The 25794-nt window shown below is 33.0% G+C and overlaps 2 protein-coding genes across 2 annotated transcripts; one reads left to right on the plus strand and one right to left on the minus strand.

Moving 5' to 3' along the window:
- Window positions 1-9731: 9731 nt before the first annotated feature.
- On the plus strand, window positions 9732-11300 carry LOC113737731 (putative UPF0481 protein At3g02645). Its single transcript, XM_027264912.2, has 2 exons — window positions 9732-10299; window positions 10444-11300. The coding sequence occupies exons 1-2, from the start codon at window positions 9732-9734 to the stop codon at window positions 11298-11300; spliced, it is 1425 nt and encodes a 474-aa protein (XP_027120713.2).
- A 7625-nt stretch (window positions 11301-18925) lies between these two features.
- Window positions 18926-20494, minus strand: LOC113737732 (putative UPF0481 protein At3g02645). Its single transcript, XM_027264913.1, has one exon. It carries the CDS (start codon window positions 20492-20494, stop codon window positions 18926-18928), a length of 1569 nt encoding a protein of 522 aa, XP_027120714.1.
- Window positions 20495-25794: the final 5300 nt, after the last annotated feature.

Raw genomic sequence — 25794 nt, forward strand, 5'->3', positions numbered from 1 at the left:
TTTTTTTTTTGGGTTTAAGGGCAAAATTCACTTCACCCCCTTGTGGTTTAGCAATTTTTCACATAACCCCCCTATAGTTCTAAAAATTATATATAGCCCCCTCATAATTTAGATTAAAGTATCAAATTGTCGAAAATGATCATTTGTAACGGAACCTATAAAATGTCGAAATTATCTTTGTTTAAAGGGTAAATTATATTTTACCCCCTATAGTTTAGTATATTTGTACATAACCCCCATATGGTTTTAAAAGTTATACATAACCCCCTCATGATTTAAATTAAAGTGTCAAAGTGATAGAAATGATCATTCGTAACCAAACCTTTAAAAATATTGAAATTACTCTTATTTAAAAATTAAAATGGTTGAAATGACCAAAATATATAAATATAATATATATGACGCACTAACCCAGTATGATTTTATATTTTACCATATAACCCTCTTATAATTTAATACTTTACCATATAACCCCTTATAGTTTTCAAAATATACACATCACCCCATTGTGGTTAGTAAATAATTTTCAACTTTACATAGGAGTATTTTTGACATTTTAGGTGACTCCGTTTTGGATTGTAAATCTCGTTACTTTGACACTTTAATCTAAACTATGAGAAAGTTATGTATAGTTTTTGAAATTATAGGGGGGTTATGTGAAAAAGCGCTAAATCACTGGGGGGTAAAGTGTATTTTACCCTTTTTATTAAAGTGATAGATTTTTAATCCAAAACCTTCTACTTACAATCCCTTTCATCTTACCATCCAATTCAACCCTATCTAGGGGACTTCACAATCTAATTGCGGCGTAGAACAATTAACTCACATCTCTAGGTACACGCCATGTATAAAACAAGTTCATCTATTATTATGTTTAGAGTTTAAAACTGTTGAAACTTGTACAATGTTGTATTGAAACTTGTAGATCTATACGCATTATACAATGTTGTATTGTGGTGTACTTTTAATATCAAATTAATAAATTAAATTCACAGATAAAAGAAGTAAACTAACAATTTTAGTACACCACAACAATATAAATAGTCACTATTTAGATAGTAGTGAACATTCTAAGAAACAGTTCTAGTGAAACACTCAAAATTAGACGTTAATTCTTGAACTCTTTTAATTGAGTCTCAAACATGCAAATCTTTCAAGCACTCGAGCTCTCTAACTCTCTCTTACAAACTGAAGAAAAAGCACCTTTTTCCTCGTCTCATGTAGTGCATTGCAGTCTGAGAATCTAGCGGAGATCATGCTCAAATCTGAAAAACCTTTTTGGGGTCAAGCTGTCTAACATGCTAAATATACCATAAATGTTTATAGAACAAAAGCCTTCTAAACTTTTAGTCATTGAATGTGGCCAACAGCTTCACTGTTCCACATTTACAAATTGTTAATAATCATGTCAGAGGGTCACTGTTGTAACTTTAATATACAATACAAAATGTAGAGTGTGGCTCCTGATCCAATTAATTAGAGACAGCAAAAATAATTTTGTCACGATGGATGGCTACAATAATGAAATAAAAAAATATTCATTCTCACAAGAAAGGATGAAAAATGCAGAGTAATTTGTTCCGATGAATTTGAAAATATCTGAATTTATGTACATGCGGCACGTGCATTATTTTCTTGTTTTGTCCCCGTTACTTCACCAAATCCAATGAAATTGGAAATGGATGTTAGGAAATTCGATTTATTTTTCATCTAGATTGTGTGGCAAGTAAGTAATTTCAAACATTTTCTATTTAGTATTTACTTCAAATAGTCATTAAGAAAATTTCTATATACATGGGTTTCGTAAGCATGTTAAGTCGTTCAATTTCATTAGTCGGGCAATGGTTAAGCAACGCATTCTATAAATAGGTGGGGAGTGGCAACACACAAAAGGAGCCACGTGGTCTTATGCATGAGGTAAAAGAAGTTATACAAAGGTTAAATTTGAGGTTCAAGTCGTATTCTTATTTGAGGTTCTTCCCTTATAATAAAGAATAGGTGTTCTTTCCCTAGTCATAAGTTCTATAATTGAATCAAACCAGGTTAAATATTTTCTATCACTCTTATTTCATGCGGTGGTTTGGTGTCATTAAATAGTTAAGTTCTTGATTGTTCAATAATTATTTATTTTGCATCGTGGATCCCAACAACAGGCATCAGAGCATAGTTGGATCGGATTAAATATTGATATCAAATGAATTTGTAACAATTATCAATTTAACAATTTATAATAGGGTCAACACCATTGTTCAAGAAAGTTTGGTAGGGGAAAGGATTGGAAGCCAAATAACGTCTCAATAAAAGAAAATAGTGGAGTCCAATGTAACATTTGAATCTAATCCAATGGAGAGATGTTTTCACAATTTTCAAATATGTGTACTTCGCCTGGCGCTTGGATTTTAGCTATTGGTTGTAGCCATTCTTTGGTTCGTGTGGTGTATGTCCATAGGCACAAAAAATTTAAATTTCCATGCGTTAATAGGCTCTAAATGCTGGGCGGATTTTGTTAGAGGATTAAAAACTACACACACGGCGAGATACCTCTGCTGAAAGTATAGCTGTCAAACAAAGCTGTCAAACAAACCCATGTAACTGATTTATCCAAATTTGTCCATGAATAGATGAGTATGGGTATTTTAAATTTTTGTATATGGGTATAAATGGGTTACCCAATAATACTCATTTATTAAATAAATATTATTGGGTAACCCATCAAATCCAATTAACCTATTTAGAATTGTTTTCCTCCAAATCTCCTCTCTTCCCCTACCCATTTTTTTTTTTCAAAATTTTTATTTTGTCATGATATTAACTACTTTTGTCTCATTATTATTATTATTGTCGGTTTTATCTTATCATTTTATTTTCTCTTAGTTTGTTAACTTGCTCATTTTTCAGCATTACCAATTTATGACAAGTTTTAGCCTTTTTTCTTGCTTTTCCAAAATGAAATTTTAAATTTACATACAAAAAAATGATAGAGGTTCAAAATTTTTTGATTAAGTTTTTATGTTAACTTTCATAGTACTTAGTTCAGATTTTTATATTGTCATTGTTTAATTATTAAATAGTATGTAATTTTGCGACATAGAGTACGGATGGAAAACAAATTGACAATTAGTTTTATTGAGTATTATAAGTAAATATTTAAAACTAATGATGTGTACAAAGGATGGTATAAATTGATAACTTAGTTTGAAAAAATGAATTTACAAAAGTTAAAATAAATGGGTAATTGGGTTACCCAATTCATTTTTTGACTTACCCATTTAGACCCATCTAATTAAATGGATATATGTGGGTTGACTTATTTATACCCATTATGCATTTTACCCAACCCAAATCCGACCAAATCACCCATTTTGACATCTTTAGTTGAAAGGGAAGAAGTATGGTTACCTCAATGGTTGAAAGTGTAGTTTAGGAAAGGGATAATTTCAGAAATCTCCTTGAGGTTTCTAATAATTTCACTGGCCTCCATTGAGATTTATAAAATTACACTTACCTCCCTTGGTAGAATTGTGGGCCCAATTACTTACACCATATTGGGGAAAATTACTCATATACCCTAAAACATTATGTCTTATAGAAACTAATATCTAACGATTGAGTAATTAGAGCACTAATTAACTATTAATAACTAATTAACAGAAATAACGGTTGAGAATTTCTTTAATGATGAATAGTGATTTGCAATTATAAAATAAGGCCAATTGATATACCAAATGACATAATTTTATGATTGATAGAACTTGATAATGATCAGAAACCAGTTGTACACAATATGAGAAGAAGAACTCTAATAGAAAAAAAACACAAGGCAAAAGAAGATTGTTCATGAGAAAATTTTCTTTGAAACTTTTAAAACTGTAATAGTTGTAAAGCAATTTTGTAGAAGTAAAGGAGAAAGAAGGGAAAAGAAAGGCAAAATTCAAAAAAATTTTATGTTCAAAATCACAAGAATCATAGCAAATTTAATGTTAAGAGCAATGATTGGTCTATTTTACTGAATCTTATGATCATTAGTTTAGTTTTATTGTTTATTTGTATTGTCTAATATATTGAACATGAACTTTTTCAGTAATGAAATGTGTGTTTTAATTGTTTCTAATTTTTAATTGTTTTCATTTTTTTACTAATACAATTTATATACATAAATAAGTGGTAGTTATGGGATAAAAGTTTCATCTCTCTCCTTAAAATACCTTTTTAATGTCACTTTTTCTGATTTGGACTAATTTTGTTACTAAAACATTAAACTCAGGGGAAGTTTATGTAATTTGACAAACCTCAAGGGAGGCTAGTGAAATTGTTAGAACATGCAGGGAATGTTTCTGAAATTATCCCTTTAGGAAAAGGAATCCAAAGTTGCTTCCAAATTATAAGTGGTGGCAAAAAGGAGAATCTTACAAACAGATACTCCCTCCGTCCCATTGAAACTGTCATGCTTTCCATTTTGGTCTGTCCCAAAATGTTTGTCACATACTCAAAATGGAAAACAAAAATTCTCTTGTTTCAATTTTTACCCTTCAAGATTCCCTCACTCTTTACTTTTATTAGTGGGGCCCTTTGATTTTCATTTGCTCTCAACTCAAGTTGCAAGACATCCGTGAGATACACACAAGGTTTAAAGTGATGCGTGAGAATCACTCTCTGTTGGCGGATTGCATTTCTTGTAAGTAGTTTTGGCCCCACATGTCATTTTTGTCTCCTTAACCACTAATGACCACACATTCTAGTGGCAAAATCGGAAAACAAATCTGAAACTTAACACTGTGCATAAAACGTTCAGCTCCCAAAGCACGACAAAGTTTTCGGGACAGAGGGAGTAATAAATTGAGCAATGATTGGGCCTTGGTCCAATGATTAGGGAGAGTCTATTAAAACTCTCTCGTATACTAGGTTGAGAGGTTTAAACTTTGCCAAATGCATTACAAGGAAGTGTAGTGCTTACTTGTTCTTAAAAAACTAGAGGTACTTGAACTGTGCAAAGCACAGTTTGAGCCCCCTAGAAATTTAGTCGAATGCATAGCATCAAATTATTTTGCCACATGATGAATGAATAGAAATATAGGAGAAAAATTGAGCATCAAAGCAATTAAAATTGACAAATATTATTTGAACTCTCATTTTTGTTAATCATACTTCCGCTATTATTTTTATCATATAGCTTTTGTTTATTATAGGAATAGAATTAACAAAATATGGAGAATAAATAAAATTTCTCTCAAAATTTGTTGTAAAGAGAAATCCCATCTATGAATTCAACCTCCCTATTTATTGTGATTTGAATAAAGATTTTTGAACCACTATTATATGATACCCAAAAAGGAGAGAAAATTAATACACTATAAGTGCATTGATGTATTAATAGTAGTATAGTTTTAGTTAAAACTAAATCAAAAGCAGTCATAATACTTTTAGTACTTTAATAATGAGAAAAATTTTAGGAAGCTGCTAAAACATGGCACAATCTTCAACATCAATATAGCTTACTATAAACTTTCATATTTTTCTTTCTTTTGATAGAAGAATCTAGTTCATCTATGTAAATTCCGCCTAAAGGTAACAACATTATCCTGCAGCTCCAGAATATAAATAGTAAGATTAGATAAAAATATGAATTGCTATGTTTCCTGATCTACATATACAAATTAGAATTGAACTATTTTTTATTGCAAAACCATCTTCCTAATCAAAATTGAATTTTCTAACAATTTTTTGTCAAGTCATATTCTAGGCCGAAACCCTCAATTGTGACTTCCACCACTGACTGCAATCCTTGTATACCAACCCAATTGATACTACAACACTTGAGTACTTAAAAAACAAACAAAAATTAACTTTATTTTAAATATATACAAAATCTTATTGGATCCTTCAATTAAATTGAATAGGCCATAAAGTAATTGCAAAAAGAAAGAAATGGAGAAAAACGGAGGTACAAGAATGCCTAGCTAGATTTATCTTAGTGGAAACATCACATGATATATCTTTCTCCTAAAAAAATACACAAAATTGTAGATAATTACAAAATGGAACCAAAAAAACAAAGCAAAGGAAACAAAATGTGACGTCAGAAATCAAATCATGGGAGGAGAAAATAAAAGAATGAATTTTTGTTCTATTATTCATAGAAAATGATCATTGGTATAAAATGAATTCTAAGATATTTTAATATTTCACCTTTTATCCATGAAGAACTACCAAATAAAAACATCATCCTATAAATTTAACAAACAAATGCCAGTTGGCTATAACATTATGATAAAAAAATAGAGCAAACATGAGAGATTAGAGATGAAGAAAAAAGGAAGAAAAGAAAATGTAAAATGGGATAAAAATAATAAAGAATTCTTTTTGCTAAGTAGCTATCATCTTGACAAAAAAAAAAAAAAAGAACATGGCAACAATCTTAGTTAGATTAGTTTTAAAAAATAAAAAATAAAAAAAGTGGGGGATGACATTAGTTACTGCAAGAAGAAAAAGAAGAGATGGAGTTGATTTTCTTAAGGAGAAAAAATATTTTAATCCTTTAACCCAATTGGATCAAAAATGGGAAGGAAAAATTTAGGTAAAATAATCAAAGGTCCACTTGTCAAAAATATATGCATTACATGTGTCAAAAAGATGGTTAGCTACAGTAACTTGAATTTCTTTTTATATACAAGGTAGATCTTACTGCACTTGTTTGGTCTGGTAGGCTAGTGTAGAAGTTCCGGTGCTTTTTTAGACTCCCCTTCCCTACAGCATAGGGTAGTGTAGAAGTTCTGATGGCTCATCTTAATGTAGAAATAGAGTAAATGTTCCTGCTAATGACCAATAAAAGAAAGATAATAAATTGAGCCATCTCACATGAGTCAACTTAGTGTAGTTTAATTGGCTCATCTAAGTGAAGTTTAAAATTTTGAACTCCTAATTATCCAAACATATCTTAGTGTATTGTGCGTTTATCTTATATGTAATGACTACGGTATCACAGTTACACACGTATGACATGTACACCATATTTTAATTTAAAATTTAAATTCAGTTTAATTATCATGCATTCACTGGTGACAAAATATACGTGGTCAATGTTAGAATGCTAATCTATGTATACAGACTTAAATTCATAAAATTTCTAGTGATATAGTTATAATTTCATAAGGACCGGTGTTTTGACACAAAATCGAGATCAAATTTATAAATTTAGATCATAAAAAGATTTGGAATAACATGATTGGGAGCTCACAACTATGACTAAACCTACTATAGTCTTCTTTGGAAGGTAATTTTTCACCAAATTTTTTTTTAATATTTTTCAATCACTTTTTTATTTTACATACATCAAGTCACTATAGTATATTTTTCTATAAAATTCCCTAAAAATAACAATGTAAAGGGGTAAATTTTTGTGAATCCAATTACTCAAAAAAAAAATAAAGTGGAAAGAATTGAAATATCAGCATCACCACCTACCTGCCCCCCGGCCACGGGGCCCGTGTGATGTCACAGGACTGTTACGGACATTCGGTAGTCCAATTAACGGTGGGGTCGGTCGTTCGTCGTAGCCTTCCACTGGACTCTACTGCAGCGGGGCCCCAAGGGATGTGGTTTCGTAGTCGAAGCTGAGTCAGGATGGACCCCACCACCTGTAAAAAAATAAAAAGTATCCGAAAAGAACAGCCAGCGAGCGAATCCAATGCTGCCGTTGTTTGGTGGGATTGAAATTCAATCGCCAATTCACTGCAGGCAACAATGCGCAGCCCTATAACACTGCATGTATAGCCCCCAAGTGAATGGGCTGGTGGTTGGCGCCTCTTTCTCGGGACCGTTAGGTCCTGGGGTTGAACCTCCGCAGCAACATCGGTTTTTCCGTGCATCTAACGTGCTAGATCTGGTTGGGGCGCTGGGCCCGGCCGGATTGGGATTAGTCGGGCCACCTTTACGGACTTGACCCGGACACTCACTCCGTCGACAAAAAAAATAAAAAAATAAAATAAAATTACACTGCATGTATAGTTTCATTTTCATAATCTTGGTTGGGGAATTAATTCCCTTTTAGTCCTAGTATGCAATACTGCTGTCTTGACGATCCGTATTAGTATAAATTTCCTGAGGCCTAGGGAATATTTTAGAATATTTTATTTTGGAGTTATTTTTTGTTTCTTGGGTGGAGGGTAAGGAGGGACTAGAAAAGGAATTATGACTAATTTAAGTTCTTTATGCTGATGCATTTTGGGGCAAGGATTGCTTTAGAACCCCAAATATCCAGATTTCGACTCCTTCAATAATAACTTTTGAATCCCCATAAGATGAGAAGCTTAGTCTAATAATAATATTGGCGGAATCCATTAGCCCATTGGTTGTCCAGCCCAACGGAGTATCCAACTCAAATGCCAGTCTAATTACTTGACTGAGGATTTTAGAAATTAGGGTTGTGGATTGGCAAAAGTTTGTGGACCTATGGAAAAAGAATACTGTAGTGTATTTGATGAAACAGCAAAATCAAAACTGAAACTAAATATGATTTAATTCAATAGTTAAAATAGACAAATCTTAGAGCTGTTACGACAAGATAATATACACAAAATTATGTAGAAATTTATTGGTAGACTTCTTCATGACCTACTCATAATCACTTCCTTCTCTGAAATCTGAATGCATCATAGCTTTCATAGCACTTCAACAAGCATTTTGTTAAGTAAGACAAAATACTATTCACAATAGTAATTTAGAAAGAAGTAATTTTGATGGAACTTTTAAATACCATAAAGGATATGCAGAGGACAGGGCAAAACTAGTTAAAAGTATTGGCTTTGGATAGGGTATTATTTGAAATATTATTTGGAATAATTACTATAGCACTTTTTATGATGTGATGTATGCGAGATAAAAAAAATGGTTGGAAATATAAAAAAGATGGATTAAAAAATGTGTTTATGATGCAAGCGAAATATTATTTGAAAATTTTTTTGTATCCATCAGTTTACGGGCATTTCAGAACCCCAAAGTCGTCCCCGCCGAATCCAAGAGGCCTCAGGCCTTGAAAAGAGGTCAGTCTTAAGGGAGACCATGCGAATGGTTGAATTGAATACACGTTTTATCTTTAATCCAATCTAATTAACTGAGCTTCTTTTAGAATAGAACGGATAAAGGAAGGAGCTAAGAGCTTTCCGCCAAGTTTTTTTTTGTCACTTTCTTCTTTTATAAACTTCTTCGCTAAACTCAATTCAAAAAAAGCTGTACTGACTAGCGTGAACTCACGGATTGAGTTGTAAACGGTACCTTTGCTGGGAAAAAGCAGATCAATCAAGTTAATCAAGGACGGAGCTGTTAGTGACGATTGGCCCAGGGGCCCTTGGGCCTCAGGGCATAGATAGATCATAGGTGAGTACAAATAGGCCCGTTAAAGACGAGTAAGCAGGGTGCGACGAAGCCCACGGGGTGGCACATGGTCGTACTTAAAGGACGAACCACTGGCATTACTTAACCATGCCTTCTGCACTTAAAGGACTGCCCATTTGTAACCCATAGATTATCCTCCTACTTGGCTCATTCTTACCCTCGCATAGCTGAAAGCTATTTTATTTTTTTAAATCCTTCCACTCCTCTCCGTACCATTCCAAGGTTCAACTGTTAGGTACAGACTTTGAACTGAGCCTGATAGCGGGAAGCCTGAGTTGAAAGCCAGTTACTCTCCACAAAGCATACTCCAATCATACCACTCACTGCATTTCCCTTGCGCCATGTCTAGCTCATTTTTTGGTTCAACCACGAGCGAGCAAAGATGGGCTAATCAGTTCAATAAACATTTCACCATATACATTGAAAATGATGCCTCCATCTTTCGTGTACCAAAAAAAGTATGCGACACAAAGCCAGAAACTTATGCCCCTCAGCAGATAGGCCTAGGAGCATATCATAACTTGAGGCCTGATCTTGATGAAATGAACCGCAGAAAGCTTGAGGCTGTCAAGATATTTTTGAAGCCGGAACAGTACCGGAATTTCAAAAGCCTAATTGTCGACAAGGTCAAAGAGCTTGAGCCCTCAGTACGCGCTTGCTACAGCAAGTACTTGGACATTGATGGCGATACTTTGGCATGGATCATGTCTATTGATGGTGTATATTTGCTTCATCGGCTGAGCACCTATAGATATAAAGGAAGTGTTGATTCGGAGGACAGGAAGTTTGCTCAGGACATTGCAATGTTGGAGAATCAAATGCCCGTGATTGTGCTCGAAGAAATATTGAAGGCTATTCAAGCTCCTGTTGAAGGTGAGGTGCAAGGTGCCGATGATGATGATGAAGCTGGTGATGGTGAGGATGAAGAAGAAGATGACGTTGAGGAAGAGGATGAAAGTGAGAACGAGGAAGAAAACAAGGAAAAAAAATTAAATCGATTGTTTTTGTCATTCTGTAAAGCACACACTCCCCTTGGCCTAACTGATAAAGCAGGAATTCTTGGCGATACCTCTAATCCTCATCTTCTGAGTTATATGTATAATTTGATTGTGAAAAATCGGTCTCTTGGAGATCAGTCTCCCGAAGTTCGTATTCTTTTATCTTCGGCACCAGTCGAGGTAGCTGATCCAGTTACACAAGTTACACAGGCTGAAAGCGTTGCAGCTGATTTGACGGGGCAGAAACCTCTGCAACTGTTAGCTAGTTTGCCACTGCAGCAGCTTGCTGATCTTTTCAAAGAAGATTCAGAAAAAGGAAACTCTTCAATTGAAGAGATCCATATCCCATCAGCTTCCCAACTTGATGCAATTTGCAAAGTACAATTTGAAGTCTGGAGTGAAGATTCAGGCGTCAAAATAATGGAGCTTGATAAATTGAATCGGGTAATGTGCCTCCCCGTAATTACTTTGAACACTGATTCAGAAGTGATATTACGAAACCTGGTGGCTTATGAAGTTGCCTCAGCTTCTCCTGGATCTACCCTTATACTTGCCGGATATGTGGATTTCATGTGCGGCATTATTGATACTGCAAAAGATGTAGATTTGCTCAAGGAAAAAGGAATCATAGAAAGCAATCTCCTGAGTGAAGAAATCGCAGAAATCTTCAATGGGATAAGCAAATCTAGCAGTCAGCGTGCCCTTCCTGAATTAGAAGAGGCTACTCAGGATTTGAATAGGATTTATGACAGCACTTTCAGAGTCAGAACTTGGAGATTGATAAGAGACTATTTGATTCCATCTGTCAAACTCTTTTTTGCGATATTGGTGCTTTTGCTGCTCACAGTACAATCAGTTTGCCAGGTTTATGGCTGCAGTGCAAGTTCGCTTGGCAGGGTCAGTTCTATATGATCATTATGGTTTTACAGAAAGTTCTTGTTTGCCTTCGGGTTTTGATCTTAAAATTAGAATTTCGTGTTTGTCAATTTGAGGAGGTGTTAATTATTGTTCTTTTGACTACAACCTAATGATAAGAGTACTAGTTTGGCAAAGACTTCTTTCTTTTTCTGTTTTTCAACGCAAATATATTTTTTTTATGCATCAAACTATATATCTCTTACAGTATTAATGAAGCAAAATAGCATACACAAGCACAAATTTTGATTCGAAATTTTTCTTTGAGTAAAATATACTTAAGCAAGTTTTTCCGTAACGCTCTTGTGATTTCAAAAGATATACATAACCTCTCATAATTTGTACTATAATATTAAAGTGATGAAAACAATCTTTTATTGTGACACATTTATATCATGCAATCGAAGAAAAAACACCTAATTAAACTAATAAGTTTGAGACGTCAGGCACCCTTTTTCCTCGTCTCATTTAATCGAAAAAACCTTTCTTTGGATCAAACTATCTAACATTGCTACCTAAATCATAAATATATATATATATATATTTATAGGACAAAAGCCATCTAGAGAATAATAAAGAATAGGTGGTCTTTCCCTAGTCATAAGTTTTATAATTGAGTCAAACCAGGTTAAATATTTTCTATCACTCTTATTTCATGCGGTGGATTGGTCTCATTAAATGGTTAAGTTCTTGATTGTTCAATAATTATTTATTTTGCATCATGGATCCCAACAATTGGTATCAGAGCATAGTTGGATCGGATTAAATATTGATATCAAATGGATTTGTAACAATTTAATAGGGTCAACATCCTTGTTCAAGAAAGTTTGGTAAAGAGCATTGAAGGGGAAAGGATTGGAAGCCAACAAACATCTCAATAGGTGATAAAGGATAAAAGAAAATAGTGGAGTCCAATGTAAAATTTGAATCTAATCCAATGGAGATGTTTTCACAATTTTCAAATATGTGCACTTCGCCTGGCGTTTGGATTTTAGATTTTGGTTGTAGCCATTCTTTGGTTCGTGTGGTATATGTCCAAAGGACGCAAAAAATTTAAATTTCTATGCGTTAATAGGCTCTAAAGGCTATGCGGATTTTGTTACAAGGTGGAGCATTACAAACTACACACACGGCGAGATACCTCTGTTGAAAGGGAAGAAGTATGGTTACCTCAATGGTTGAAAGTGTAGTTTAGGAAAGGAATAATTTCAGAAATCTCACTTGAGGTTTCTAACAATTTCACTGCCTTTCCTGAGGTTTATAAAAATGCACTTACCTCCCTTGGTAGAATTGTGGGCCTAATTACTTACACCATATGGTAGGAAATTACTTATATACCCTAAAACATTATGCCTTATAGAAACTAATATCTAACGATTGATTAATTAGAGTACTAATGAAGTATTAATAACTAATTAACAAAAATAACTGTTGAGAATTTTTTTAATGATGAATAGTGACTTGCAATTATAAAATAAGGCCAATTGATATGCCAAATGGCACTATTTTATGATTGATAAAACTTGATAATGATTAGAAACCAGTTGTACACAATGTGAGAAGAAGAACTTTGGTAAAAGAAAAAACACAAGGTAAAAGAAGATTGTTTGTGAGATAGTCCTTCTAGTGCATAATTATTTGTGAGACATTAAAACAAAACTGATAAAGAAACATAATATTTTCAACCCTTCACCAAGTAATGCCAAGGGTATGGTTGTTGACATAAGGAATTTCTGTTTGCAGACAGTATTTCTATGACAATCTTTATGTGTAAAGAGATAGTTATCCACTACTGAGAAGAACTTTTTTTTCTTTTTTTTTTTTTTTATCTTCAACAGAATTTAAAAGCTTGCAAGAATTTTCCATGAAATTCACTAACCATATTTTTGAGAATTCAGTAGTTCAAGAATCTTGGTTTAATTTTTGTGCCCTTCTTGTGCAGTACTATTTAGGTTCAAAGTAAGGATAAGAGCTTTTTAAGAGAAGAAATGTAGCTTGGGCTTTCAGTATTGTTCTTTCTTCCTTCTTTTTTTTTTTTTTGGAATTTCTCTATTTCTTCCAAAAGGAAAAAAAATGAGGTGAAGATTTATTAGACGAAAATGTCAGTTGCTATATGTGTCTATAAAAGAATCCCACCACCAAATATTCTTGTTCTTGCATCATCCATCACTGTTCAATTGTAAAAATAGGATTGGTTTTAACCACTTGCGATAAAATTAGGTCTTCAATATTGGTAGCATCCAAACTGAAGCAAATATATACCATCAAGTTCCAGGTTCCTGTTATAGCAAGCTCGGATGGAGGGCTCAATCGTTTTCAGCTTATTAATCAGAAGTTCTTCAAAATTATCAAGTATTTCTGGCTGAACAAACCTTTTCACTACAGCAATCTTCTGTTTCTGCACTCAATAAAGCTCTGGGCGTAAACTATGATAGGTTCCTATACCTATTCGCTGAGGGACATAAGCTTCTGGTTTTGTGTCACACTTTTGGGCTATGTTTTCAGAACCGGACCGAGTATCGACTCGGCCGAGGTCAGGGGTCAGGGATCAATGGGTTCGACCGGGGGTCGATAGAGGTCGAACTGGATAACGTCATAAATAAAAATTATTTAAAAATTAAAATATTATATATAAAATATCTAATAATATGTTAATATTAATAAAGGTATATTCATATATATTTGATGTTTCAAATATATTTAACAAGAAAATACAAAAAAATTAGAACAATCAAGGAGCAATTTATGTTATTTAATAAATATTAACAAGTTTAGAATTAAAATTATGAATTTAATTGAAAAATAACATCAAATTTTGGGACAATATTTATAAAGTATGAAATATTTGAGGTATATTAATAAGTTTTAACAATTTAGGGGGTCAAAACATAATATTGAAAAGATTGAGTTCTTTTTTTTTAAAAATGCCCATTGAACAGAAAAACCGATTTTTTCCCGGTCAAACCCAGTCAAATTCAATTTTTGACCGGCTTTGACCGAGCTTTAAATTTCTGATTTTTTACTATGACTCGGACCGAACACTTGGCCGATTTTCGGTTCGACCGGCTGGTCCGATCCGAGTTTCAAAACAAAGCTTTTGGGAACTCCAAAAGCACAATGAGGGATGTCAATGTGTATCTTGAACTTTTTCCTGACCCGATCATCCCAGCGTTTCTCCCTTAAACCTCTGTTTTGAAACTCGGACCGGACCGGCCGGTCGAACCGGGAACCGGCCAGGTAGCCGGTCCGAGTCATATTAAAAAACCGGAAATTTAAAATCCGGTCAAAGCCGGTCAAAAACCGGGTTTGACCGGGTAAAAACCGGTTTTTCCGGTTCAACAGTGCTTTTTTAAAAAAAAATTTTCAAACTTTTTAATATTATGTTTTGACCCCCTAAATTGTTAAAACTTATTGATATACCTCAAATATTTGATACTTTATAAATATTGTCCTAAAATTTGATGTTATTTTTCAATTAAATTCATAATTTTAATTCTAAACTTGTTAATATTTATTAAATAATATAAATTGCTACTTGATTGTTCTAATTTCTTTGTATTTTCTTGTTAAATATATTTGAAACATCAAATATATATGAATATACCTTTATTAATATGAATATATTATTATATATTATATATATAATATTTTAATTTTTAAATAATTTTTATTAATGACGTCATCCGGTTCGACCCCTATCGACCCCCGGTCGAACCCATTGACCCCTGACCCCTGACCTCGGCCGAGTCGCTATCCGGTCCGGTTCTGAAAACATAGCCTTAAACTTGAACCAAGAATTAAATCATTCATCTTGTTGATGATTGCTGAGTATTTCTTCAGGTTGTGGCTTAATTAATATGCCGTAATGCAAAAGCATGTAATTAGCTTTTTGACCTTTCAAAACATTGCAAAGAATCAGTTTTTGTCCCAAGTGTTTTGATTAGAAATTCTAATCTACCTTTTTCTTGTTTGAATACAGATTAACCACTCTTTCCTAAAAATTTTCTACCTCTATATGGGCACAATCTCTTCATGCTTAATCATCAATCATTCACGCTTTTGTTCATGGGATCAAGCTTGTGAATGAATAAGTTGAAGTACCTAAATGTCAAAAAACAAATGTAAAATAAGTTTTACCACATCTAGTTGATCTTCAGAGTTAACCAAACAAGGGAACTATAGGGGTTTATTACTTTTCCTGAGATTTAATTGCGTAGAAACAAGTAAAATGCTCATTGAGCGCTAGTTCCACAATCCCAATTTTTTTTCATTACCATTTGGTACTATTAATCATAACTAGACCTAATCTACGACTAAATCATGCATTAAAAATACTTAAGATATACGGTTAAAATTTTAATTTGTGGAAGAGAATATGATTATCCACTGTCAGGTACCTTTTCAGCTGATAGACAAATGCAGTGCAGAAAGTAGGACAGTAGGACGACTACCTTCTTTGGCTCATTTCCTCCCCTAGTGTCCATCAGATTCTCTAGGGAACTAGTGGGAAGAAAGCGAAAGCAGCATAAGCACAGAAACAAGGAAACAGGGGCACATGGGAAGTGCAGTAAACCTAAGCGCAATGCCAAACAATAACGCCTTTTTTAATCGTCAAGTGGGAGGACGCAGTACAGAAACACGAGATCGGAAACCAAAGCGCGATGCGCGAACAACATAACGCCTTCAAAACAGCGAAGGAATCAGGTTGAATCCAATTGGCACTTTATGTACTTATGTTGATAAACAACAATAATAAAGAAAACTTTAGTTTTTGAAATATAAATCACTAAAATGTAGAATAGAAAAAGAAAGCAAAATGATAGGCAAGGGAAAAACAAGAAAGTCCAAAAAAAAGGGGAAAAAAAAAAGAAGGAAAGTAAAGAATGGCAAAGTTCGACAATATTTTTTTCCCCCAGCTGATCATTGCTTCATCCTTTCCTTTCTTAGCAAAAAAATGTACCATTCAATATGTTAATCCTGAGTGTGTGAGAGGGAGAGGGAGAAAGATACACCAGCTGGGGTGGATGAAGAAACCACCAAAGTAGAATCAATTTCTTCCTCCACTTCTGTGGGATGGAGCTGTTTCACTGAGGTTTTCTATTCTTGTGCATGTTCCTTTTTGGTCTTACAAATATTTTTGGGCTTTGTAATGGGTTGAAGTTGATGTGGTTAAGGGGCTTTTTAGGCCTCATGCCTTTTTTTCGTTTGGTTTGATTAGTTGGGACTTGGGACTTGTGAAACGCAGGTAGAAATTACTTGGGACTTGGGACTTGGTTTGACTAGGGCTTTCTAGTTTTACTGGTTTGTATGGTTGGACAAGTTTCTGCAGGTAGTTCCTCTTTAGTCTTCTGAAAAATTACTTGAATTTGAAAAAGGTAAGGCACTTAACATATGGGCCTAATAAAACCTTGAGAAAAACTTTAATAAATGGGCCTGAAAAATAGTAGGCCTTGGCCTCGACAAAAAGTTTACCAATAAATGCTTAGGATGTGCAATATTCATACCTTATCTGGTTAAAGACTTAAGAGAGAAATGCAATTTTGATTCTCAATGTTTGGCCTATATTCTGAATTGGACCCCAATGTTTTAATCAAAATAAATGTGGTCCACAAAATTTTTAATTTTGAGTAGATTTAAGACAATTGATAGAAATTCAACCATTCCTAACGGTCAAAATCAAATTTCCATTAGTCAACTATTTTTGAATTTGTATTTAGAGTTTTCAAATTTTTTAATTTAAATCATTATAGTCCCTTGAGTTTGGAATAGTAACATTGAGGGTTTTAGGATGAAACTAAATATGAATTGTGTTGAAAATGTGCTATATTTACTAAAAAATTTAGTATCAAAAAGTATGAAATAACAAAATAGACCTTTCTTCTTCATTTTTTGCTTCTTTATTTCATTAGTTATATTACTAATTTCTAATATATTTCCTATCTTTTGCATAGTTGATCTCAAATTTGGCAAAATATATCTAATCATACCAATAATCAATTGATAATGGATTTTACCAATTTCACTTATATTGATAATTAAGCACTCAATTTAATATCCCTTTAAAATGAAACTATATGTAAATTAAGTTGATTGAAAAACAATTTTTCCTTTTAGATTTTTTTGGCATTTCAATTGGTTATCAATTAAGTCTCAAATGAATAGATATTTTATATAATTGTTTAAATACTTTAATAAAATCAACATTGTAGGTGAATATACATATACATACACACACACATACACATATTAAAATTTTATTATTGAAATATTTAATTTAGAAGGAAAGTCAAGAAAAAACAACAAGCAGTCTTTTCAATTGGCTTTGCGAGAAGGCCGCTTTGTACTTCACTCCGTAATTACTTTTACACATTAATGTAATCATGAATCTTAACCATAACCGATTGAAGCCCACCTCCACAAATCATGCGATAATTTATATAATAGTGTTAGAATAAAGTTATATACTAAAAATTAGGATATTATCCATGTATCATTATTCATGATACATGAATAATATCCATGTACCATTAAAAATCACTACTTTTTAAAGATATTATCCATGTATCATTATTCAATTGTACTTAATTCTACAAAGAAATGTTTTTTAGGCTAAAAGATTGTGTTGCGTCAGTGTGAAGTGTTTTTAGCATTTTTTATAGGATTTTAGAACACATTTATCATGCATTTTGGTTCATATTTTACTTCTTTGAAAACCTTAAATATAACCATTTGAAACATAAAAGGACCATATTGATCAAAATTTCAAAATTTATGAACCAAAAATGCAAAATTAAAACTTTTGACTAACTCCAATTTGATTTTGATCATCAAATTTTGTAATTTTTCGTTAATTGTCCAAAACATGCATAAAATTAGAAACTCTAAGGGCCACATATGCTTTGGATGAAACATTAGGAACTAATTTAGAACATCAACCAAACATTAGAGACCAAAATTGTAATTCTCCCTAGAATTAAATTTATGTTGACATATATGTGGCACGTTATTGGATGTTCAGCTATGAGTGCTGATTTATGGCAATGAAGTTATGCTTTTTTATATATAAAAATAAAAATATAGTTAAAGAATTGAATTTAAAACAAATAATTTGCCATTTAGAAGAAAGATTAAGAAATCAAGCTGCTAAACGCCAAACTTATATTTTTTTTGGCCCGGGGGAGGGGGGGGGGTGTTGGGGTGTTATTCATTGTGTGCTCGCTTGGAATCGTTGTCCTAAAATTTTCTTCTGTCCTATTTGTCCTGTGTTTACACAGCTGTCACATGTGTTGATTGCATTGATGACTCAAGCAAACCTTTAATTGTTGATCGAGTTTGTATCAATTTGGTTGAGTTATCAATGCATCAATACACGTGACAGTTCGTAAACACGAGACAAACGGGATAGAAGTAATTTGAGAGCAGAGGATTTGAAGCGTTGTGTACTTGACCCTTATTAACAGAAACCGTTTACAACCTTTTTTTTGTGCCAGTTACAGAAACTCCCAAGGAAACTGTCCATTCACAAGCTATAACCAAAATACAAGAAAATGATAACAAAATACCAAGGGGAGAAAAAGGCAATAAAAAATTTTCTATAAGAGAAAGAAGCAGGCTCAAAGATGCTATGACTTCTTGCCAAACCAGCGAGAACTGCAGCCATAGACATCGCAAAAAGCTTGAAAAGCTAGCAGCACCACTATTAATACATAAAGAAAAATTCTGACACAAACTTCTGATGGTCTAAAATGTTGCCTCAGATATGTCCACATTTTGATCCTGAATGAATCATCATATCCTTTATTCAATTCATCAATGGTCAATTCTATTCCATCCTTCTGCCCATCTGACCTACTGGATTTTTGTATCCCATTAAATAGATCAGCAATTTCTTGATTTCCCATTTTGCTATCTATAATTGCCCTTTCCTTCAAAAACTTCACATCCTTAGCAGTATCAATTATGCCACACATAAAATCCAAATATTCTGAAAATTTGATACTTGAACCAGGGCTGGCTGAGGCTTCTTCATAGGCCTTGAGATTTCTCAAAATCACTTCTGAATTAGGGTTCAACTTCATGATGGGTAGGTAAAGTACGTTTTCACCCTCATTGTACTTAATTCCAATGCCTTTCTGTGTCCATTTTCGGAAGTCTATTCTGGTAATTTGATGTAGTTGTGTCACTGAAGGAATTTTGATTTCCTCCACATTGTTAACTGGGATAACCTTCTTGAAAAGATTGAAAAGCTCCATCCCCTCGTGCAGTGGCAACTTTGCCATCAGCATAAGGGGCTTTTGCCCTGTTAAATTAGCTAAAAGAGTCGCAGCTTGCTGAAGTAATTGATTGGGTTCTTCGTCAGTGGGGATCAATGGCTCCGTAAGGCCTATGGTTGTGGTCGAGCTCTGAGAAGGATTCAATGGTTGGTTTCCACTTTGCCCCAAAGATAACTGAATTGCTGATGATCCAGCATTTTCTTGTGTGTTTTTACTTGGGCTAAATACAAAATCAGGCAAATTCCAATTCTTCATCGTCAACTGATACAAAGAATCTAAAAGATGATTACTAGTGGCATGATCAAGGTCAATCTGACTTTCACTGCACAATTCAAGGGGAGATTGTGTATTGTAGAAGTTGTGAAACTCTGAAAACAATGGTTTACTCGAGTTGATCTCATCGCCTTTAGTTACACGTAAAACATTGTTGATTTTCTTCAACACAATTGCCGGGATTTGATTCTCAAGCTTCAGTACATCATCAGATAAACGCCTGTTAATAGATTTAGAAGTGTTTAACAGGTAAAGTAAGTATGTACCATCAATAGCCATGATCCAAGCCAAAGTATCGCGATCAAGATCCACGTAATTGTTGTAGCATGCGCGTATAGGCTGCTCGAGTTCTTTCACCTTATCAACAATTAAGTTCTTGAAATTGTTGTACTGCTCAGGCTTCAAGAATTTCTTGATCTGCTCAAGCTTTTTGCTCTCCATGTCGTCATCGAGATCGGGTCGAAAATGATGATATGCTCCTAAGCCTAGTTGCCGAGGGACATAGGCTTCTGGCTTTGTCTCCAATACTTTGCTGGGGACTCTAAAGATGGAAGGTCTGTTGCCAATATATATGATGAAATGTTTGTTGAACTGATCCACCCATCTTTGCTCACTTGTGCTTGAACTGAAAAATGAGTTAGACATTGTGGAAGAAAATGGACAAAGTTGGGAGGTACTGTTTTTGATAACCTTTTTGGGGTTGTTGTAGTTTGCTAAACCTTGAAATTTATATGGGTGTTGAGAACGGGAATTTTGGGCAATAAGCCGCCAGAGCAGAAATTTCTCAAAAATATTTTCTCCAAGTTGTTGGCATCATATATATATATATATTGTTTTTAAGAAGAAATTGTTGGCTTGTCTTGACTTAATTTGGATAGGGATATTTGAACAAAGCAGATGTATACATATAGGAAACAAAATCCCATTTTTCTTAGTATGATTTTTCTTAAATCTATTTTCCACCACTTGTATGTTATCTGGACGAAGTGTGGCCATATAATGTTTGACACCCCAAGAACTATAACTTGTGAAACACTTTAGTATTTCGTCACAATAACTGCAGGTAGTTCATAATATACACTAAAAAAATGCCATAAACCACAGTTGACTGAGTATTTAAATTACAAGAATGAAGTAATCGTAAAGTTAATTGTATTCTCATAACCGTTCAAAGTATGACATATGAATATATGTACATACATTGTCAACTCTGTACTAATTAACTCTTATCTTTCAGCCAAACTTTTAAGTTCAGATGAGGACGTAGATTTTGTATTGATACAAAAATTCGTATTTTGCATGTCCCACTTATTCGTTATTGGAAACGAATCATTTGCCAATAAATGGTGAAGGTGGTCCTGTACTTTCTTAAATGCTTCACTTGTTGATTTCAAAATGTTGTCTCTTTCATTCTTCTGGCTGTTATATTGTCAATTTCTGTGTCTATTCAATGGAATTCGTTAAGTTTCAAGTTAATTGTCACAATATGTAGTACGTACAATAGGGTAATATTAACAATGAAATAAGGAACGTACATGCATGCACATAAAAAGTAGCAAAAGGCATCACCAGCAGCCAAGCTGATTTGGATGTTTTATTTCGTTCGCTATACTGTAATTTTCATGTTAATTGAATTATTAAACTCTTAAAAGTTAATAACCGGATCACTTTGTTTATTTTCTTGTCCTTTACTTTTTGTCCTTTTTTTTTTTTTGAAAAAGTTTGTACTAATTACAATGACAACTAGGATTAGATCGAAAAAAATCATGATGTCTTACTAAATTCGATCCAATAATCATAGAATATTGTGTGTGTGTGTGCGTGGATCTGAATAGGATCTGACATGGGTTTGGATTTGGATATAGATCATAGAAAATTAGATCCTACCTAAATCCACAACTCTTCTACATGGGTCTAGATTTGAGAAATTAAATCCAAACCCTATCCAAGTACACTAGGTCTAGGTTGGATCTGGATAAGATCCGATCCATTGATATGCCTATTTAGTATACTGTAATTTCATGTTAATTGACTTATTAAACTCTTAAAAGTTAATAACCAGATCACTTGGTTTATTTTCTTGTCCTTTACTTTTGTCCTTTTTTTGAAAAAGTTTGTACTAATTACAATGACAACTAGGATTAGATTGAAAAAAAATCATGAAGTCTTACTATATTCGATCCAATAATCATCGAATATTGTGTGTGTGTATATGGATCTGAATAGGGTCTGGCATGAGGTTAGATTTGGATATAGATCATAGAAAATTAGATCCTACCTAAACCCACAACTCTTCTACACGGGTCTGGGTTTGAGAAATTAAATCCAAACCCTATCAAAGTATACTAGGTCTATGTTGGATCTGGGTAAGATCCGATCCATTGATATGCCTATTTACTATACTGTAATTTCATGTTAATTGACTTATTAAACTCTCAAAAGTTAATAACCGGATCACTTTGTTTATTTTTTGGCTGAAATAGATGGAACTCAGCACAGGTGAGCCTGATATATTGAAGAAATTTAATGATTGGCTCACACTTATTTGGCAACTAAAGAACAAAAAAGATTCCTAGAAAAAAAAAAGCTATAACAAGAGATTTTTGTGTTCATAATTTTTTTTGATAAAATAAAGAAAGGATATTTGAACTAAATATAGGAACCACAATCCCACTTTTCTTAGTACCATACTTTCTTAAACAATTTTCCACCACTTGTATGTTATCTGCACGAAGTTTGGCCAAATAGTGTTTGTCATCATTCATCATTGAAAAGTCCTTGGGTGAAAGATTCAAATTTTTTGAATTGTCTTTTCCTTGAGTTCTTAATTTGTTATTATAATGTATTTTACTCATTACATGGGACGGCTGCTGTACATTTTTCGAAGACTTTAATGTTCCACTTATTCATTATTAGAAACTAAAATGCAGGCTTAGGCATGTGCCAATTAATGATCAACATGGATTGTGTAATTATATCTGGATCCAAAACTGGAGCGTAATTTTCTTTGTGTAGGTGGGATTATCTTTCACCTGCTTAGATGCTCCACCTGTTGATTCCAAAAGGGAGAATTGAAGGTTTGGTCCCCAATATTTAGTCTATGTGCCAAATTGATCTTCAATATTTCAGTCAAAACAAATCTAGTTCTTAAAGTTTGCAATTTTAACAAATTTAAGACAACTAACAAAAATGGAACAATATATAACGGTCAATATCAAATTACCATTGGTCAGCAACTTTGACTTTACACTTTTGGTTACTAATATTTTGATTTTAAATCATTATATTTTCTTAATTTTAAAATAGTGATATTAAGAGTGTTAGCATGAATTGAGGTGCAATTAGAATGAAATAGTATTAAATGAATAGTGAGAATTCTAATTAAACTTCTTTTTCTTCTTCTTTTTATTTTTATTTCATTTACTCGTGCTAATAATATATCATATATTTCTTTTCTTTTGCATAGTTAGTCCCAAATTTAGTCATATATATATATATATTATTGTTTCTCACTATTAATTAAAATATTTTATATTGACACAACATGACCATAGCCTCAATGGCATATCTTTGTTAAATAAGTTATAATTAGATGATAATATAATAATAACAATTGAAACATAAGGTAGCGAAAGAAAAAGAGAATTCTAGTTTTATAATTTAAGTTTATTATAGGAACTACTATAAAAATTATTGCATGTCTTGTGCATGTAGGCTTCAAATTCTTGTAACTAGCTAGCCATTGTACTTATAAAAACTAGTAAAGTAAGTACTAATGTGAAGTATTTTTAGAAATTCTTAGAAAAAGACTATTCTTTATTTTTTGTTGTCTTTCCTACCAATTGAAAAACTAATGTTTCAATATTGTAGTTTTAAAGTATTTATTTTAATATCTATAAAAACTAACATTCTAATGTTCTAATTTTAATGCATGTATTTTAATATTTATGTACACAGAACAAACATTAGGGGCCAAAACTGCAATTCTCGCATTTCAAAATGACATCTCTTCCACTCTTTTGGCCGTTACGTTGTCAAATTGTGTATTTATTCAATGGAGTTCGTAAAATTCAGATTAGTTGTCACATGCAGTACAATGGAGCAATATTAATAGCAACGCTTAATCATAAGTTGTCTCCCTGTAATGTGGGTCGAACAGCAAATTGTTCCTTGTAATTGGAAAACTTACAAACTGCCCCTTATGAATGGGTAGTCAAACATGTAGTCTAGATCCTTAATAAATAAGAGATGTAAAAAGATAGTCATACTCTTGGATATATACTGCTTTGATAGTTTTACCCATACACAATGATATTGTGATATTTTTTTTTATTAAATAACATTGTAGCGGTACAACTGGATATTATGTATATGATTTTAGAAATTAGATAAGTTGTTTTCATTAAATAAAATTTATAGTTATGGTAATTTCCTAAACAATACAATGTTCTTTAATTTAAAAGAAAATAGCATAATAATATCATTTCTTAAGAATAAAATTTAAGGTAATTTACATGTTTTCTGATTACAGGGGACAATTTACTATTCAACATATGTTAATATGGGACAATTTGCAATTAAGACTATTAACAATTAAACAACGCACGCACATGCACACACACATTAAGTAGTACTGATAAATACTAATGATTCAACCCAAGTGGACAGAGTAGTCCAATTACCAAAATTTTTGTATGTTTTAGTTCCTTCACTAATCACTATAATGTAATTCAACTAGTCTTTTCAGAATTCAACATGTTCATGATTGTTGCCCCTAAATTTGCCTAAGAAGAACCCTACCTACCATGAAAAAAGAATACTAATACAATGCGAAGCTAAAACTGTAGGAAGTTATTAAACCAAGCTTTATAGAGTAAGTGTAACTATAGGAAATTATTAGACCAAGCTTTAGAGTCTGTGTTTGTTTCACTTAGCTGGGGCCCTGTGCCATTAGCCTATTGGTTTGTAAAGTTGGCTGCTTTGCTGGTTGGATAGGAATGAGGGGTAGGAAGGTGACAGTTCTTGAAGGTTAACGGTGAAGATTCGCCAAAAAAAAGGAGCAAATTTCACTTTACCCCCTGTGATTTAGTATTTTTTTTATATAATCCTCTTATATTTTCAAAAGATATACATAACTCCCTCGTGATTTGAAATAAAGTGTTAAAGTGACAGAAATGATCATTCGTAACGGAATCACCTAAACTATCAAAAATACCCTTATGTAAAGTTAAAAATTATTTATTAACCAAGGGAGGTTTATATGTATATTTTGAAAATCATAAGGGGATTATATAGTAAAACATAAAAATCATACGGGGTTAGTGTGTCACGTATTATAAAGGTAATTTCGACATTTTAAAAAGTTCCATTACGAATGACTATTTCCGTTATTTTGATACTTTAAACCAGACCATGAGGGTCATGTATAGCTTTTGAAACCATAGGGGGTTATATAAAAAAAATACTTAATCACAAGAGGGTAATGTGGAATTTGCCCAAAAAAAGGGAGTAAGATATAGATTACGTCTTGTTCATCATATGTGTGGGACTATCAAAATTTGTTTCAAATTTACATTGTGTTTAAAGTGATTTATATGATTAAAAAAAGAATTTGACATTCTGTTTAAATAGATGAATCCTTTTCTTGAATTGATTGATTGAACTGACAATCATCCCTGTTCCGTTTCCGATAGGTACGCGGTCAACCGTTATTAATTGAAGCTGCATAGGGCTTTAAGTATAAAGCATCAGTTTTCGTGTCATAGCCTCGTTTATGATGGCTTCGCTATTGCCGCAGCTTCCTTTTAAGAACTAGTGAAAAAATGTTACTTCGCCTCTCAGATCAATTCTTTTCTTGCTCTGTTGGTATATATTTGTTTATTAATAGATTTGGGTCCATCAAAAACAGCAACTTCTCTTAACAGAGAAAAATCGTGCAGAGCAAG

The sequence above is a fragment of the Coffea arabica genome, chromosome 3e, assembly GCF_036785885.1.
Source record: "Coffea arabica cultivar ET-39 chromosome 3e, Coffea Arabica ET-39 HiFi, whole genome shotgun sequence".
NCBI lineage: Eukaryota > Viridiplantae > Streptophyta > Magnoliopsida > Gentianales > Rubiaceae > Coffea > Coffea arabica.

What these genes read in the sequence shown, in the direction of transcription:
- LOC113737731 (XM_027264912.2), top strand. Translation starts at nt 9,732, where the DNA reads ATGTCTAGCTCATTTTTTGGTTCAACCACGAGCGAGCAAAGATGGGCT. An exon ending in CGATGATGATGATGAAGCTG is followed by an intron (nt 10,300 to 10,443) that starts GTGATGGTGAGG and finishes CTGATAAAGCAG; the next exon opens with GAATTCTTGGCGATACCTCT.
- LOC113737732 (XM_027264913.1), bottom strand. Translation starts at nt 20,494, where the DNA reads ATGTCTAACTCATTTTTCAGTTCAAGCACAAGTGAGCAAAGATGGGTG.